Here is an 18,861-nt window from a genome sequence, read left to right on the forward strand (position 1 = left end):
GGGAGTACGACGAGGGGCGGGGATAGGGGCGGGGTCAAACGGGGGCGGGGCGAGGTCGAACGCGGGGCGGGGGGCGGGGCGGGGCGGGGCGCCCGGGAGCCAGCCGGCCTCAGTCGGAGCGCGGCGCGGGAGAGAACGGCTGCCCGATTCCAACCGGCTCGAGGCAGCTGGAGGCGGGGCCGTTACCCGCTTGCAGCCCGGAGAGAGCCGGGCGGCCGGAAAGAAAGCGCGCCCGAGCGCCATGATTCCTCTGGAGAAGCCGGGCAGCGGCGACTCCTCCCCGGCCGCCGCCGCCGCCGCCGCCGCCGCCGCCGCCGGCTCGGGCCGGGCGGGCCGGGGTCTGAGCACAGCCGCGCCGGCCGCCGCCCCAGCCCCAGGCCCGCGGGCTGCTGACGGAGATCCGCACCGCGGTGCGCACCGAGCCCTTCCAGGACGGCTACCGCCTGAGCCCGGGCCGGGAGCTGGGCAGGTGAGGCGGGCGGGGGCCGGGCGGGCGCCGATAAGTGCGGGCGGCGGAGCGGGCGGCGCGGGCCCGATAGCGCGCGCGGGGGCCGGGCGCAAACTTGGGTGCAGGCGGCGATTAGGGCGGCGGAGCCCTCCCCGCCCCCGGCCGGCCACGCGTCCGCGCGCGGCGTCCCCGAGCGTGTGCTGTGCACCCGGTCGCGGCCGGGAGGCAGCCTGCCCCCTTCGTCTCCCCCGAGCCTGCGGCCTCTGCGGTCCTTTGCGCGGTCGCTTAGCCAGAGCCGGCGTGGGAACTGCGCTGCGCGCTTTTCCCGCGGAGGCGAGTTTGACGCCAGACGCGAGGCTTAGAGCCAGCTCTGGTTTTGCCGTCGGGCTCTTGTGGGTTTCTGCTTCTCCTTCCGTCGCCGTGACAGAGGGGAGCAGAGCCCCGAGCGCGACCGCTTCCTGTGCACCCTCGCCCTGGCAGCTTCGGTCAGCCGCCTTCTGCTGACTTAGTTTTCAGTTTCTTGGGTTTGTGCTGTTTTCGTCCTGAAAAGGCTTAGGTCCCTATGCCTGCAAGTTCAGATTGGTTTCACTCGGGTCTGGGCCCTTGTCTGAATTTCTGTGCTGTGAGCCGGCCCCTGCCTTCCCTTACCCGCCCCAACTCCTGCTTTGTAGGGTTGTCTTGAAGGCTGTTTGGATACCTGAAATCTTGTACGTTGCAGAGCCGTCATACAGTGATAGATGTTTGAGGATGAGTACAGTTTGGAGAAATTGTCGACAGCACTGGCTTTGCGGTCACACCCGAGCTCACATCCTCGCTCTGCTTGCCTTTGAGTGGTGACTTCGACTCCGCAGCCTTCCGTTTCTAACCCGTAAAATTAGCATAGCGACAGGACCTATCTCACGGGGGTGTTGTAAAGAGTGGTTGCAAAGCGTAAGCCACTGGCCCTGACACGCCGTTTATCCCGATTGCAAAATAACACCATGTGGTCGTGGGGAAAGTTATGACAGTTATGCAGCCTTCATTGGGGTCTTGGAAAAAGAGGGGCTGGTAATATTGGTTAGAAACAATGTTAAAAAAAAAAAAAAGCTGCCTAATAAGTATTAAGGTACCTTTAGAATTAGTTCTTTTGGCAGGGGAACCTACCTTAAAAAGTGACTTTCCCAGATCTAAAAGGAAAACACCTTTTAGGAACAAGATTCACTTCACTCTGCTGGCACTAATTAACTGGATCTCTGGACACTTATGTATGACAGCAGAAGACATAGCTATTAACTCATCTAGGTATTCTAATTGGTCAAAATTCCAGGCATTCTGAAGTAACCCTGATGTCTTGAAAAAGGAAAGCTGGGACTTTCCATTGTTTGGTTGAGTTGTCCGGCTTCATTCCACAAAACGAAGACATACTACAAAACAGAAGTGTCATCAGATGGCAAGCAGTGTCTTGTAGACTTCATAACAGGTGACTTAATCTAAAAAAATGGATTTGCACCTTACCAGGTGTTGCGATAATTCCTCCAGGAATGTTTCGTTCAACTCTTGTTTCAACTTCTGTTATAAAACTTGCTTGCCTGTAAAATGTGTGTTTAAGTTGTCATCTACATATCTTATAAAAAATTTCTTTACAGAAGTAATAACTCCTGATTCAACAGAACAATGCAGTTAAATAGATGCTTGATATAAGAGCCTAAAACTGAAAAAAAGGAAAATGAATGTATTCGTTTCTTTTAGGTTCCCTTTTTCTTCGTGGAGAAATGTGATGCGGTGGTTAAGAACATAGACTTTGGAGTCAGACAGTCTGTGATTAAGTCTTGGCTTCTTACTTAATAGTTATGTGTACTTGAGTAAGTTATCTAACCACTGATGACCTCTTAGGGTTGAGGGAATTAAATAAAACACATCTTTGCGTTAAGGCTGTGCTCAGCTTAGGGGGCGCCCTCAAAAAACGTAATTCATCGTGTAGCTCAGTGAGTGGTATTTTACATGTACCCCAAAAGCAAAAATAAGAAAACCTGCCCAACCTCCAAATATGCTTCTGTGTGTTGCAAAAGTAATAAAACCTCATTGCAAAAAGACTCAGAAACTGTTCAACAGTCTCAGGAAGTTAGAGTTCTGTTTTGTGTTAGAAGCGGTCTTTGTTTATTAAGGTTATAAATGTTGCCTGTATATTGTGGTTTTGACATAATGAAGTGTGTTTATGCATAATCCTTTCTGGAGTAAGGTGGAAAAGTTGCCTTTTTTTTCCAGCTGTTAACTCGGGTTACATTTCTGATAGAACTAATTGGGCTCATGCTGATACAGACTGAAATTTACCTGTGCTGTATTTTAATGATGTGGTGTGAAAAACCAGATCTATTCATTTTGTTCCGTGGCCTTTCTTTTAGTTAAAAATGCTGAAGTGTAAAGAGCTAACTGTTCAAACACAGAAATTGAATTCTGTCAGGAGTTAACTGTTATTTTAATCTTACAGAAATATAAAGCTTTCAGAGAAATGACTGTTTGGAGAAAACATTGTAAATGGTCAACATTGATTCCATAGTAATGAGAGGATGTGATATTAATTATTTTAATAAATGTCACGTTCTTTCATGTCGCCAGCAGAGTCCCTCGCAACCTAAATGTGGGTAAATACGTGATGTAAAATTTTCTTTTGTTGCTTGAAGCTTGCCTTGTTACTCCTGAAGCTTGTTACCTTTCGAGGCAGGATGTGTGCCAATGTGAACCACGTTCACGATTCGAGGTGCAGGAGACATGACCTTGGCTTCTGAGAATCGTTTTCATAGTGGGTACTTCCCTTGAGTTTTTGTCGCTAGTATAGGAACAAAAAAATGTTTCTGGGAATTTTAAATTATTCTAATTTCACATCAGGTGATTTGCCTCGTCCTCAAACTCTAACAGTGTTTGATATATTCATAAATTTTATCTTGAAAGGAAAAAAGATTTTTTAAAGCCAAAAGAGCATCTTTATATGTATATGTATATGTATGTGTGTGTGTGTGTGTGTGTTTGTGCGTGTGCGTGTGTGTGTGTGTGTATATATAGTTACATACTCAGTTGGATTTTCCTACAGAAGAAAGATACAAATATGAGTTCTCTGCTGGAGCAAGTACTTCATAAATGTCTGGGGCTTTACAGTTTTACAGGTGCTTTCACGTGTGTTATTACCTCATTTAATTCACATCACAAGCATGCTTGGAAAGTCCCCCTTTGCGGATGAGAAAATCAGGACACAGATAGAGTCTTGTGAGAGACAGCTGAGCTGGGACTCTGAAATCGCTTCCAGCACGCCACAGATATTTCTCAAAGCGTACTCTGCAGTCTTGTCTTGTGACCGAAGCAACTTCCCGTAGTTTTTAGGAGAGGACAGGTTGATGCGTTCCAGCATGGAACAGACCCTGCCAGGCTCCAGTGTCACAGAGTTCCCTCCCCAGCTGTGTCACCCACCCGGGTCCTTGGACTCTTTAATCAGTAAAAAAATTGATAAGAGGCCAGACGAGAGTTCCAGGGACCCATGCTGCAGCGTAAGGGAGGGAAAACAAGTGACAGGTGCCCTTGCTGCTCAGGGAAGAGGGAGGGCTGGTCTGGTAAATGGGGCGAGGGGAGAGGCGGATGGCTGGATCTGGCCAGAGGGGCGGCTTAAGTGGTCTGCCCACCTCCTTGGTGGTGCTGTGTGCAGGGATAGCCTGCTTTTTGCTCCCAGCACCTCAGGAATGGCAGTTGATTTGTGGCCTTTTTGTATCTTACTGTTCCTAATTGCCCCAACTGCGCCTGCACGTGGTTATTTTTAGTCCCTTAGGGTTTCTTTGTATTCACTTGCTTGAGGAGTCATTCATCCGGGTGCAAGCACTCCGCTAAATGGTCGCAGGTCCCAGCCTGTGTCAGATGGGCTTTATGGGAGATGGGATGTCTTATCTCATTCTCCTCGGAGTGGCCGGGACTAACAGGAACAAGGAAGGATTTTTATCAGAGAATGAGAGGATGTTCAAGCCGCAGGCGAGCGGAGGAAGTATCTCAGGAAGTGGGTGTCCTTTACCTAGATTCATGGCTGTAGGTGATGGCTTCAGGTTTTCTACCTTACAACGGCTTAAGCCTGTGTCATAAATTGTAAATTGTAATTTCTTTAGAAATAAAGACCCCTGTTAAATAATATTGCCTATGGAGAAATTCTCTTGTTTTAGGACAACTACAGTTAAAGCTCTCTTGGCACTTTGTCACCAATTTGAAGAACGTTTGCAGTTTTGGGTGACCTAGTATTTTTGGATGGATTAACAACAATTGGCTGTGTTTGTGGTTTGGCACCAGACATTACTTAGAAGGGAAGGCTTCTGCTCTAAGGTAGATACTCCAGTAAATCAGCTGTTTTAATTGTGCAAAGTTGGGGCTTATAACGTTAAACGTAAAATCTTAATTTAAAATGCATCGACGTAAGGATTGAATGAATTTCAGCCTCTTTACAGAACTATAACAAAATTTTATAAAATTGGATTATTGAACCAGGTGCATTAGAAAGCTAAGTGTAGTCATTATTCACCTGTTCAGGAAAGGAAGACAGAACTCGATTCATAGGGAATTTATGCGTCATGTAGAGAGTTCAAATTAGATCTCCTCCAGAACTCCTTTGTTCTAAGATTTTTTTTTTTACAAATTATTATCATTATCGTACATCTGAAATTAATGCCTAAAACAATAAAAATAGCTGCTGTTTACTGATTACTGATCATTTGCCAGATGCGGTACATGTTAGGGATGTCATTCTGTTTAGTCTTCACTACCCTGCGGGGAGAGTGCCGTCAACCTGATCTTACCGATGAGGAGTCAAAGGCTCAGAAAGTTTGAGCTGATTGCCCAAGATTACAGGTACCAGCTGGAATTCAAAACTGAGTCTGACTTCTTTTTAAATTTTTGGGGGGGGGGCGGTATGGAGGTACTGGGGATTGAACCCAGGACCTTGTGCATGCTAAGCATGCGCTCTGCCCACTCCCCACCCACCCCCAGAGTCTGACTTTCAAAGCCCTGCCTGTTCTTGTCACTCATGCTGATGTCTGATCTGATGGAGCCACTGATTTTTACACCTCGAGTCAACAGATGGCTTATGTTTTCGTTGTTTTCCTTCCAGAGGTAAGGAAGACAGATCTAGTCGCTTCTTTGCAAGTATTGTACGTACATTTTGAGCATGGAAGGCTTTCTGGTAGGCTCTGGAAATTATTCCCAAATCTAACAAATCAGTCACTACTGCCTTTACAGGCAAAGTGACAGGCCACATGGGGACATCTCACAGGGAAAACAACACTTGAGCTGAGCCTTAAAGAATGAATGGGATTTCAGTAGTAGTGATGGAAGATGCCCCAGCCGCTGGCAGTGAAACAAGTAGCAGAAGGGTCCAACGAAAGAGAATGGCATGTAGTTCCATGTGGCTAAAATGTTAAATTTTATGAGGTTAAGTTGCCATGGAACTTTTATTTAACGGAATAACAAGAGAGTATGTATTCAGGCTGCTGTCCGAGGTCATGTCTGGGCACCTACCATGTGCGGGGTACTGTGTCACGCGAAGGGATGAGAGGTGAGGTCCCTGGGACTCATAGTTCCCCTGGGAGACATCATCGTGCAGAGTGAATGGTGACATGTCAAGCCAGCTTCAGTAACAGTGCGTACAGGTGGGAACAAAGCACTGTATGGTCCTCCGGAATCGAACCTGGAACCTCGGAGCTTCCCTTTCTTTTGCTTCCTCTATATACCACTCAAATTAGCATCTACATTTTTTTTAATCTTTTCCTGAACCCTCTATATTCCATTATCTGTTCACCTTTGTGCGTAACCCAGCACTGAAACTTGTATTTGGAATCCATCTAGTTAAAAAAAAAAAAATTTCTCTTTACAGAGAAAGACACCTAAAACTTCTCCCATCCGAAGCCTACCACGTACTGCCCCACGCACCCCTACCCCTGCAAACCCGTTATTGTTCTTAAAATGATTCTCTCAGCGGATGGTTTTGACCCACGTTTACCCAGTACCCAGATTAAAAATCCCCAAGTCGGCTTGTAGGTCCACCTTTCCCATCTGCCCTCATCTCTGCCTGCATCGCAGTCTGGCAGGAAGTGTTTCTGGGTCTTGACCTTGAATGACTTAGATGTGCGTTCCCTCTTCCCAGCCCGTGCTGCTTCTACTGTAGTTCAGACCCTTACCGTGAATTATTTTGTTGGCTTCCCTAGTTTCTGGTTAACGCTTGGCAATACACTCCTCACAACACTGTAAGAATTACCTTTTTAAAACAATTACCTTATTTTAAAAATTCTCACAGGCGCCCGTTGTCACCCTTAGCCTGTCATCCCTACCTAAAGATGCTCACTGTGCCCCCCTAAGCATTACCAGTCAGACACTGGGTAAAAACCCCAGCCATGTTCCTAGGGAGCCTGGACCGGTGGGTCTAACTCAGATGTCACTTCCTGCTGTTGTCATCATTCGTGTGTCCTTCCTTTCTCACCTGGAATTTGTTATCATCAAGTAGTTCTGAGATGTATTCATTTCTGATATCCCTTCCCCCAAAAAACGTTTAACAAAAAAACCTGAGTTTCTAGTTTCGTGTGTAACAGTCTAAACTAGATGTTTGTGAAATGAGTGAAGCGCTCCGAAAACTAACAGCTGTAATCTGGGAAGAATCTTGACCAAGTTGACAAAGAAAGTGGATGTGCAGCAGACATCTTCTGCCCTTTGAACTTCATCAATGTCAAGTCTGCGTGGAACTGGGGCCGTGGTGTCAGAGAAACGCCGTTTATTCCATGCCCTGGAGAGGCCTCAGTAATCTGAAGTTAAGGGTGAGACACAGTCACGGTTTTCACCGTGAAGTTGCAGGAAAGCATGCGTATCAGACCCCTTGTGGGTGTGGGCTTCGGGGACACAGTGCTCCCTGGGACTCCCTCCCCTGAAGGCTGAGGCTCCCACTTCTGTGTCCTGTGTGGCTCTACTTTAGACAGAGTGGTTCCCAGAAGTCTCATTCTATCTCCCCCCTGACTCCTTGAGGAGTCGGAGGGCTTCCCCTCCCATCGCACCAGTCATTCGGAGGGGAAGGCGCTGCCGGGCTCCCCCAGCCCCGCGGCCCCCGGCCCGGCTGGCAGTTTCAGCGGCATCAGTATCAGCATGATGGAAGTTTTCTCCTGCGGGTACAGGGCGGGTTGGCAGCCTACCGCGGGCTGCCTGGGGTTTTGTCAGGCTCGCTAGCTGAATAAAGTGACCTTTGCATTTTTAAACGATTGCAAAATTCAAAAGAAGAATCATATTTCATGACATGGAAACTGCATGCGAAATTCTAATTTCAGCATTCACCAGGTTTTGTTTTTTGTTTTTTGTTTTTTTGGAGACCCGGCCACACCCATCCATTTTTACCTGTTGTCTCCAACTGCTCGCACTCTCCAACAGCAGACTTGAGTAGTGGTGATGGAGACAGTCTGGCCAGCAAAGCCAAAGACACTTGCTACCTGGCCCTTCCCGGAGAAGTCTGCCGACTCCCAGCAGAGTGTGCGCTGTGGGGGGAAAGGAAACAGTAGAACCCACTACTGCGAGGAGCATGTCCTCTAAGACAGAGGTGGTGTCAGGAGTAGTGACTGGTCTGGGAGGACAGCCGTGGGAACTGCTCCGGGGACCCAGAGAAACAGATGCCTGGCCCCGGACATCAAGTAAGTATAGGTCTCCTCCCTGCGTTTGCCTCTGGCCCCTGCATTTAACAGCGGCTCTTCTGTAACCCGGAGTTTGTAGGTTAACGATGCGTGCGCTTCACTTCTCTGGGGAGTCACTGGTCTTCCTCTCTGGTCTTCAGAAATAGACCTTCCAGCCAGATACGTAAGAAGCAGTATTTTACTAACCGCACAGAACTGTGTGGCCTTGAATCTTAGGTGTGGTGACAGTAAACTGTCTGTGTGTTTGATGTGGGAGCCCCCTGAGGGCGGTTCAGCTCAGTCATTTCTGATTTAACAGGAACATGCTTGTCGTCAATTACATGTTGGTCAGTTTTTGACAAATTACACTTTCTCTTTTCTCTTCTTTGGAAACTTCAGGCATATAGATATAAAAAAAATCAAATTATTAATGATTTTTTTTTCTCTTTCTTAAAAGAATCCAGAGATCACTGGGAACCTTTTAAAACTCACTGGTGATATTAGCCTAGTGATTTTTGGAGGGTGAAATAAAAGGAGGTATAACCTGTGATGCACAGTTTAGTGTTTAATCTCACTAGTAAACTGTAGAAGTCTTTTCACATTTCTGTTGAACACAAAGCACCTTGTTCTGAGTAAGGGTGCTGCTAGGTGGATTGCCACCTAATTGAACAGGTACAGGACGGTGCCTGAAGATTTCTCCTGTAACATTTTTATTGCTGATGGTAGCAAAAATGTAGAGGGCATGAAAATCATATTTGTGGTTGACAGTAACGAGGAAGGAAGAATTAGTGCTCAAAATTACGTCAGTGGTCTAGAATGCCGGGCCAAAGCCTAGAAAGTAGAATTTAACAGAGCAAATTAAAGCCTTGCATTGAATTTTTTTAAACATATGTTTAAAATATAGTATGAGGACACTGGCTTGAAAAAAAAAAATTTCAGAGGAAAAAGACCTAGGTGGTTTATTTTATTTATGGAATATGGAAAACCTGTCAAGTTTTTTTTTAAGTCATATTAAGTTGTATTGTGCCAAGATCAGCAAAATAATAATCATGTAGCACTTTGATCAGATTGTACATGGAGTAGTTGCTTCAGATTTGGTTGGCACATTTTACCAGCCGTCCTATGAACCGTTAGTAGTGAGGAGATTCAAAAACCTCAAGGAGATGAGGAATGAAAACTGGAAAAGGCAGCTGCAGTGAACAGATCTTGTTAGCTGTGCTCCAGTACCTGATAGATGGACTTGTCGTGTGGGTCCTTCTGTTCCGCTCAGGAGAAGACCCAGACTACAGCGACTTCACTTGAAGTCAGGTTTAGGCTTGGGATGATAGCCTTATTAAACCAATACACACCTGTGAGTGGAAGAGACCAGTTTGAAAGAAGACGTTGGCTTTGGCATGAGTTAAAAACCTATGTGATGCAAGTTGCCTTCCAACTTGAGTATTGGATATTCATGGGTGATGATTGTTACAACGGAATGATTGGTTCGATTAATATTTTATCGAGTACTTACTACGTGGCAAGTACCGTGCTAAGCAGTTGACATGTATTATATTCTTTGGTTCTCATGGCAACTCTGTGAAACAGATTCCATTTGTGTCTTCTTGTACAGAGAAGCAAATGAGATTTTTCTTATATAAGAGGTTCAAAAAATTGCCCAAGGTTATGTGTCAAGTGAGTGGGCAGAGCCATTTGTGGGGTTCAAGCCCCCATCTGTCTAATTCCAGGCCTTATCCCTTAATCAGTATGTTCTCCTGGTCCCCTGTGTGACCTGGTTATTAGCGTAGTGACAATGACAAACGGTAGTGTGGTGTATCCGAATAATGCTTGTTTATCTGTCTGTATAGGGAAAGTAGACATTTCCATCTGACGCTGTAGCTGAAATGGTGTTGTGTAGATGAGGTCCCTCACTTTTATCATTCTGGAAGGTGATAATGTCCTCCGATCATTAAGAGTCAATTAGTGACAGTGAAATTCATTATTTTAGGAATTTTGATAACCATTTTCTCTTAAGTCAAATGGCTTTTTAAGATTTAAATCATTTTTATGTATGCATGTGCAAAAAATTAAGTTATTTTTATCTATAACTCTGCAAAAATACTGACTTTAATATGTGGTTATTCTCTATTTGGGAGAATGAATCTTGCACCTTTTATTTGATTTTAGGTGTACTTCCCAGGCCATATTGCTACTTTTATGATTGAACATGACCTAAATTTTGAATATCCACTGATGACTATTTGGAAATTTCATTAAAATGTACCATCTCTGAAAAGCTGTCCCCTTTAACAGTGAATGTTTTTCCATTTATTTCTAGGGGGAAATTTGCAGTGGTGAGAAAATGTATAAAGAAAGATTCTGGAAAAGAATTTGCCGCAAAGTTCATGAGGAAGAGAAGAAAAGGCCAAGACTGTCGGATGGAAATAATTCATGAAATTGCCGTCCTGGAACTGGCGCAGGACAGCCCCTGGGTCATTAACTTGCATGAAGTGTATGAGACTCCGTCAGAAATGATCCTGGTTCTGGAATAGTAAGTATCGTCCCCCTTCTCGAGTGTGTTTGGCAGACCATCCTCCTTTATAGGGTGCCCCTCATCTGCGTGGCAGGCCCTGGTTCTCTGGAAATCTGAAGATTTTTCCAGAACTTTTTTACGTGTTCCTCTTACTAATTTGACACACTCCAAATTTGCAAGGATGCATGTACGTTATGTTTTCCATTTTCGTTGTTTAATGACATTCTTTTGAGAACAGGTAAATTTCTCATATTCTTACTAGAGGCATTCTTAAGGTAAGTGGTACCAAGATAGTATTATAATAAAAAGGCATTTTATAATCCCTTAAATGTTCACATGGTCTGAGTTAATAATCTCTCGTTCAGAAACAATTGTTTTGATTCAGACCATGTTTTCAATTGCGGTCAGTAAGCAGGGACAGCAAAGAAAACAGCTTTGGAAAATGAAAGGCAGTTTTTCCTCCTTAGGAAATCCTGTTTCCCTGTCTGCTTCTCCCACCAAAGGAGAAGATTGATCGATTTTGAGCACATGAAAAGCCTTATTAATCCATCAGGAAAACAGAACGAAAAGACAGACCCAGGGAAAAATAGTTCTAATATCTGTACACCCAAAAGGATTACAATCTCTTTAATATATAACTAGATGTTACCAAAGACACACAAACGTGAACCTCCTAGGTTAAAAAAGAAATGGACAAAGAAAGAATATAAAGAGAAATTTCACACAGAAACATATATGCAATGGCCTGTACATGCATGGAAAATATTGGTTCTTATTTTTATAATGTAAATTTAAAACTAAATTGTCAATTTCCTCCATCAGATTGGCAAGGATTATTAAGAAAAGTGATATTCACGCGACGGGTCACCTCATTTGTACTACAGGGGGTGTGTCAACTGGTGTAACTCTTTTAGTTTGCAGTCTGGTCTGGAGTATATATATCAAAGGCCTTAAAACTATCTATACTCTCTACCCCAGCAGTTTCACTGACGTAAATTCTTTCACGAGGAGATAGACACTTGCGCAAAGACATGTTACGAAACATTTAGCGCAGCAGCCTCTCTATAACGAAAAAGAAATAATCTAAATGTTTAATAGAAAGAAGTTGGTTAAATAGGTGATAATGTCACCAAATGGATTGCTAGCCAGTCATTTTAAAAGATAGGGTAGATAAAAATGTACTGACGTAGAAAGCTGTTTTCAAAGACTACGTTAAAAAAAGGAACACGTTACAAAATACCGTGTATCCTGCTGTCTTGTTTTTATTTAAAAGTTTATAGAGGGAAGAGTCTGGATGGCTCAAATAGTGTCTTTCTCTTGATAATACGGTTCACGAGCATTGTGTTCATATATTGTAATTCAGTCACTTCACCTGTAGGAATCCCTAAAAATGTGGACAGTGAGAAGCACGTAAGTGTTTTCTGCAATGTTTTTTCAATTATAATGGTAGAAATAGCCACAAATGATAGAACGGTTTGGAAATGTAGATGTGAATTTTATCTCGATAAAGTTGTTTTTCAACTGAAAAAAAAAAAAAGTTGGTTTAGAGGCTTCCGGTTTCCAGATTGTTCTGGAGAGGATCAGGTTAACATTGGAAAGTGATCCGGAAGAGACCCCTGAAGGGGGGAGGGTGTAGCTCAGTGGTAGAGCGCATGCTCGGCATGCACGAGGTCCTGGGTTCATCCCCAGCACCTCCTCTAAAAGTAAGTAAATAAACTAAAAAGCCTAATTATCTCTCCCCCTACCAAAAAAAAAAAAAAAAAAGAAAGAGACCCCTGAGGTCCGATCCTCTCACCAGCATGTCCTCACTCCCCTCCATCCTCACAAAACCTGCCCTTCAGCCTTCCGCCCTGCCTCCCCTCGCTCCTCCCCCCGGAGCCCCACCCGCTCCAGCCTTCCCTTCCCCGTATTCCCTTTAGTTCTTTCCTAGTTACCTGCAGCGCATCTCTCCCCAGCACTTCACGGTATCTACTCCTTCCTCTCGAGCGCCCTCCCTCGGGAGGACCCGCATAGTCTGTGTTCCGCTCATGACAAGGGTAGGGGTTGCATTCTCTGCTGGGGCCTTGGGATGGTTCGATTATTCTTTACTGATCTCTCATCGCCTTCCTTTATCGTCCCGGGCAGGCGGGCAGGAGCGGATCAAAACCCTGAACACACTTACCACACCACCCTCTTCCCTGCCTGCTCCTGCCTGGCCTCCCCTCCCTGTATGGCCATCAGACACGCTGCCTCAGCACCCTCTGTCCGTGCTGCTCCCACCTCCTCCCCTTCTGTTCAAAGGAAGACTCCACTCCTTAACGCCAAGGCTAAACCGTTGACTTAACGTTCTTCAGTTCTCTTCCTTCCTTGCCTAGGACTTGTGTTTTGTTTTTTAAATCAGTTATCCCACCTCTCTTAGGGCCCCCTCCTCTCCTGTTCTTCTCCCTTCATCTTCCCGTATTTCAGTCACTCCTGTCCTGAAATTCCTGGTCCTCGGCTTTCACGCTTTCTGAACCATCAGTCTTGCCCACCTCTTTCCTTTACTGCTAGACCCTTTAGGGGGCTGATCTGAATTTACAGCTTCCCTCACCTTCCGGTCAATTTTGTTCTCTTTCATTGATCCGTTCATCTGTTCATGTGCCAATACTCCATCACTTTTCAGTCTAACGCCATCTGCTCTTCTGAGGTCATCAGCCCCACTGGCCAAAATCAATCTCATCTTCGTCTTCATTCTACTTCTTACTGTCTTTAAACACTTGATATTATACCTCCTTTTTCAAAATTATGTTCTTCCTTGGCTTTCATGGCTCCCTCTTTTTAAAAAAAAAAATCTTAGAGCCTTTTAAACTTCTACTGTGTGTGTGTGTGTGTGTGTGCTCCCCAGAGTTCATTAGTATCACTCTTATTATATGTTTATATTCTGCACATTTACCCTGGATGATAACAGTCCGTTTTTGTGGCTTCAGCTATTGTTTACATGCTGATTATTTCCAAGTCTTTGCCTTCAGGGATCAGACCTTTTCTTAAGTGCCAAGTGCCTCCTGCGTATTCCTGTGTCCCCTGCACCAGAGCGGGCTCAGGGTGCGTGCCCTCCAGCCTTGCCTTTCTCATGCCTGTGTTTCTTTTGTTCCCCATTTCCAGCGGTATCCATTTGTATTTCATTTCATCCCTCAAGTAGAAACTTCGAGTCCTATCCTTGATGGCTTTATCTCCTTTAAAGCTCACATATAATGAATTACCACGTCTTCCGCCTAAACCTGACCCCTGCTGGTCCCTTTTCCTCTGTACTTGCTGCTTCTCCTCTGTGTCGGGTCCTCACTGTCTCTCCCCCCCCCCCCCCCGCCACCATGGTCTGTCATGGTAGCTTCTTAGCTGATCACTCTCGCTTCAGTTCCACACCATCCCTCAGGCTACTGTTGGACAGGTAACTAATACTTCCCTTCCTCTGAAACATTTGGTGGCTTCTGGTGCTTCCGTGATCATGTTTTTGGAGCCAGAAATCAGCATGATTGGGCCAGAAATTTTTATATTCTCCTTTTTGTTGGAAGAGGAAGTCTTAGAAATAGACTTTGGATATTGAGATACCAAAATTCTCAGCCACAGAGACAGATTTTTGTTACCGGGAAACAGGCAGGTTTCTGATGACTGTACATTCACGCCACATACAGTTAAGCACGGCCATGTGCCCTGGATACAAATAGGTGCTGGAAATACAAAAGTAAAGTTAGCTCAACCCCTTCCAGTCCAGGTGCTGAAGTTTAGTGAAAGATACAGATGTTTGCAGCAGTCCTGGTGCTTTACTAGAATCCTTGTTCTTTGCCATGGGAACATACATGAAGAATAATAGTCACCTGTGCGTCAAGTAAGAATGTACTCAGTGCCAGGCACTGTGCTAAGTCTCTAGCCGACTTTATTAACAGTATTTATAAGCTTTATATACATTATTTGTACATTTTATTTTTTTTAATTTTGTTCAGCTTTATGAGATGTCATTGACATGTAACGTGTTGTAAATTTGAGATCTGCAACATTTTGAGACACTTTATCCTGTAAAGTAATTACCACCATAGCATCAACTAACACCTACATCACCTCACATTATTACCATTTCTTTTTTGTGGTGAGAACGTTTAAGATCTACTCTCTTAGCAACTTTCAAGTATGTAATACAGTATTATTAACCATAATGATTATAGTTACATTAGATCCCAAGAACTTACTCATCTTACAACTGGAAGTTTATACTCTCTGAACTTCCCCCCCGATCCCTAGTCCCTGGGAACCACCGTCCTACTCTCTGTGTCTATGAATTTGGATTTTTTAGATTCCACATATGAGTGATATCATACAGTCTCTGTCCTTCTGTCTGACTTATTTCACTGAGCATAGCGTCCTCAGGTCCCGTCCATGTTGCTGCAGATGGCAGGGTGTCATTGTTTCCCATGGCTGAATAGTGGTCTGCTGTATATACATCACATCTTTGTCCATTCATGTTTTGACAGACACGTAGTTTGTTTCCATGTCTGGGCTGGGGTGAGTAACGCTGCAGTGAACACGGGGGTGCAGATTATATCTGAGATCCTGCTTGTATATCTTTTGGATGCACACCCGGAAGTGGGATTGCTGGATTGTATGGTAGTTCTGGTTTTAATTTTTCAAGGAACCTCCATACTCTTTGCCATACTGTCTGCACCAGTTTACAGTCATTCCCACCAGCAGCGCACCGGGGTTCCCTTTTCTCCTCGTCCTTGCCGACAGTGTTGTCTCTTGCCTTTTCAACGACAGCCATCCTTACAGGCGTGAGGTCACATCTCATTGTGGTTTTCATTTGCATTTCCCTGATGATTGGTGACGTTGAGCACCCTTTCATTTATCTGTGGGCCATTTGTATGTCTTTTTTGGGAAATGTCCATTTAGTTCCTCTGCCCAATTTTGATTTGGATTATTTGGTGTTTTACTATTCAGTTGTATGAGTTCTTTATATATTTTGGTTATTAACCCCTTAACAGATACATGATTTGCAGATATTTTCTGCCATTCCATAGTTGCCTTTTGGGTTTGTAATTTCCTTAGCTGTGCAGAAGCTTTTTCATTTGATGTGGTCCCAACGGTTTCTTTTCGCTTTAGTTGACAAATCAAAAAAAAATCATTGCCAGGAGTGATGTAAAGGAACTTACCCTCTCTGTTTCCTTCTAGGAGTTTTATGGTTTCAGGTCTTACACTCAAGTCTTTAATCCATTTTGAGTTGATTTTTGTGTATGCATTAGGTGAGGGTCCAGTTTCATTCATTTGCATGTGAAATATAGACTTTTCTAAACACCATTTATTGAAGAGACTATTCTTCCCACTTTGTATATTCTTGGCTCCTTTGTCATAAATTACACGATCATATATCACTCTCTGTCCTGTTCCATTGACATATATGTCTGTTTCTGTGCCAGAATCGTGCTGTTTTGATTACTGTAGCTTTGTGGTATGTTTTGAAACTGGAACGTGTGATACCGCCAGACTTGTTGTTCTTTCTCAAGATTGCTTTGGCTATTCAGGCGTCTTTTATGGTTCCATACAAATTTTAGGATTGTCTTTTCTATGTCTGTGAAAAATGCCATTGGAATTGTTTTTGTTGTTATTGTTTGGGGATTTTGATGGCAATTGCATTGAATCTGTAGATCACTTCGGGTAGTAGCGATACTTAACAATGCTGATTCTTCCAGTTCGTGAGCAACAGAGTTATCTTTCCATTAATTTGTGTCTTACTCAGTTCCTTTCATCAATGCCTATAGTTTTCCACATACAGATATTTCATTTCTTGGTTAGAAATGTTCGTAAGTATTACATTCTTTTTGATGCTATTGAAAAATGGGATTTTTGTTGTTGTTATTAATTTCTCTGATAGCTCACTGTTAGTGTATAGAAATGCACTGGTTTGGGTACATTGATTGTGTATCCTGCAGCTGAATTTGTTTTATTTACAAATTTTAGGGCAAAATTTTATCTAAGAGAGAAAAAAAAAAAAAAAACAACTCAGAGAAATAACCAAGCTAGGGTCACACCACAAGTAGCAGAGCCAAGCTTTAGTCCAGAAGTGTGTGAGTCCGAAGCTTTCAGCCGCGCGTTGTGTGCTTCACTCCGCCTGGGTGGTGGGGAGCACTTCTGGAGAAGGACACGTTTAGCATCGTCTGCTTGCCCGTCATCGCGTTACCCAGGGTATCTCACATTGCTGGGGCCTCCTCCAATGCTGTCTGACTCCTGTTCTTTCTCTTCTCCTGCTGGTTCTTCTCCATCCTCAGCCTGCATTCTCAGCACACTTTTTTCTCAGGACTTAAAGATGTTGCCTTGTCACCTGCCATGCACCGTTTTATGACAGAAAGTCTGTGTTGGCTCTGTGTTCCCCTATACACGTGTCTTTTCAAAGATTTTCATCTCTTTCACATTGGTTTTCAGCAATTTGAGCCTTGATTTTTCTTTGTTTATCCTGCTTGGAGTTTATTGAGTTACCTGAATCTTCGATTTAGAGTTTTTATCACATCTGGCGATCTTTCAGCCATTGGTTTTAAAAGGATGTTTTTCTACCCCCACCTGTCTTCTCTTGTTCCTTCAATTATGGTGTGTTAAACTGCTGGATATGTTGCTCAGATCCCCGGGGTCCTGTTTATTTTATTTTCCCCCCTTCTCTGTACTTTACATGGATAGCTTCCATTTCTGTCTTCAAACGCACTGATTCTTCTGTAGTATCTGATCTGCTATAAAGCCTGTCCAGTAAAATCTTCATTTTAAATACAGTATTTTTCATCTCTGAAAGCTCCATTTGGTTCTTTTCACACATTCCATCTCTCTCCTTGGTACATTCCTATTTTACTTTAAATCCTTGAGTGTATTTATAATATCTGTTAAGTCCTTATCTGCCAGTTCGATCGTCTCTGGGTCTGTTTTTACTGCTTTCGTGCTAGTTATGAGTAGCAAGTTGTGGCATTTTCAGATGTCTAGTGATTTTTGGAAGGGTGCCATCCACTTAGAACGGCAATGCTAGGTGCATTTTATGATCGTCCATGAGAAGAATGGTGATGTTTGTTTCGGCAGGTTTCGCAGACAGTTACGTTATTTGTGGATCGGCCTCATTAGGGCAGGTCTAGGGCTACGTTAGCCTTTAATAAGGCTGAGACATGGCCTTCTGGGGGGTCTGCTGAGTGCCCCAAGTGGCTGGCTTGGTTTTGCTGCCCCACCTGCTCAGAGTTCAAATATCTTATCCTGTCCTCTGTGAATGCTAGGAATTGTTCAGCTTATAATTGCCCAGCAGTGATTTGCCTGACCTCACGGAGTTCTGCCCAACGAATGTGCACATAAGTTATTTTGTCTAAGACTCTGGGCTGCGGCTAAGTGGATGTGTGCAGGCCCTTCTCTGTTCAGCCCCCTCCTCTCTGCTGCTCTTCCTACAAAACCCAGAGCCTTGCCAAACTCCCCGCCTGCCTCCTCGGTTTAGCAGGATCGCCGTCCTCCCCAGCCCTGGACCGCAGTCCTTAAGTGACCTCCCAGGAGGAAGAGAGGCCTGTAAGGCTCAGCCTGTTTGTGTCCCTTCTCGGGGACCACAGTCCTAACTGCCTGTTGTCCTTAGGTCTGAAATTAACTGGTTCATATACCTGGTTCAGTTTCTAGTTTTTCATGGCTAGGGGGCAAGTTCCATCCCATTTGACTGAAAAGGGAAGTGGCTCCTTGTCCTTCTGTGAGTGTACTGTGTATTTGGCACACCAGTGTGCCCTTACACGTGGGTTCACTCTGCCTGCAATGCACCCTTGCCATTCCATCCAGGGGATTCCTATTCATTCTTGAAGGCTCAGGACAAATGTCATCTCACTAAGATTTTTTTCCCTTCTCCTTCCTTTCTAATTAATTGCTCAGTTGCCAAATGATCAGATCACTTGATGTATAATTTCAAACTCATATGTATTTATGCATAGTCTTAAAAAATATCTTTCCTTTTTCTCTTCCCCACTAGTACGTGGAATCTCAGGCGTACTTTATAATTTATCTTTCGGTCCCTAGCACGTAGCACTGGCCCTCTAGGATATTTGATTGATGTTTGTTGAATTTGAACAGTGGGGGAGTGGAGGTCCAAGCTGGGCCTCTAAGCAGGGTAGAAATGGAAATACTGGTTTAGGTAGAAAAAGGAGCATTTGGTGTCTGTGGCTGGGGGCTGTGATCCAGGTGAGGTGCAGGCAGCCTGGGAAACTCAGCTGCTCTTAGCTTCTAAACATCATTCTGATGGCTCTGAATAATGTTGA

The 18,861-nt window shown here is 44.3% G+C and overlaps 1 protein-coding gene across 1 annotated transcript in view; it reads left to right on the top strand.

The window, feature by feature from the left end:
• The first annotated feature begins 94 nt into the window (after nucleotides 1-94).
• The window catches only part of STK17A (serine/threonine kinase 17a), a 37,052-nt gene continuing 18,285 nt past the window's right edge, over nucleotides 95-18,861 (top strand). The window contains 3 exon segments of the mRNA XM_032484279.1: nucleotides 95-346; nucleotides 348-469; nucleotides 10,409-10,621. Of these exon segments, the coding sequence (XP_032340170.1) occupies nucleotides 242-346; nucleotides 348-469; nucleotides 10,409-10,621 (440 nt within the window). The 5' untranslated portion in view covers nucleotides 95-241.

Source organism: Camelus ferus, chromosome 7, assembly GCF_009834535.1.
Source record: "Camelus ferus isolate YT-003-E chromosome 7, BCGSAC_Cfer_1.0, whole genome shotgun sequence".
Taxonomy (NCBI): Eukaryota; Metazoa; Chordata; class Mammalia; order Artiodactyla; family Camelidae; genus Camelus; species Camelus ferus.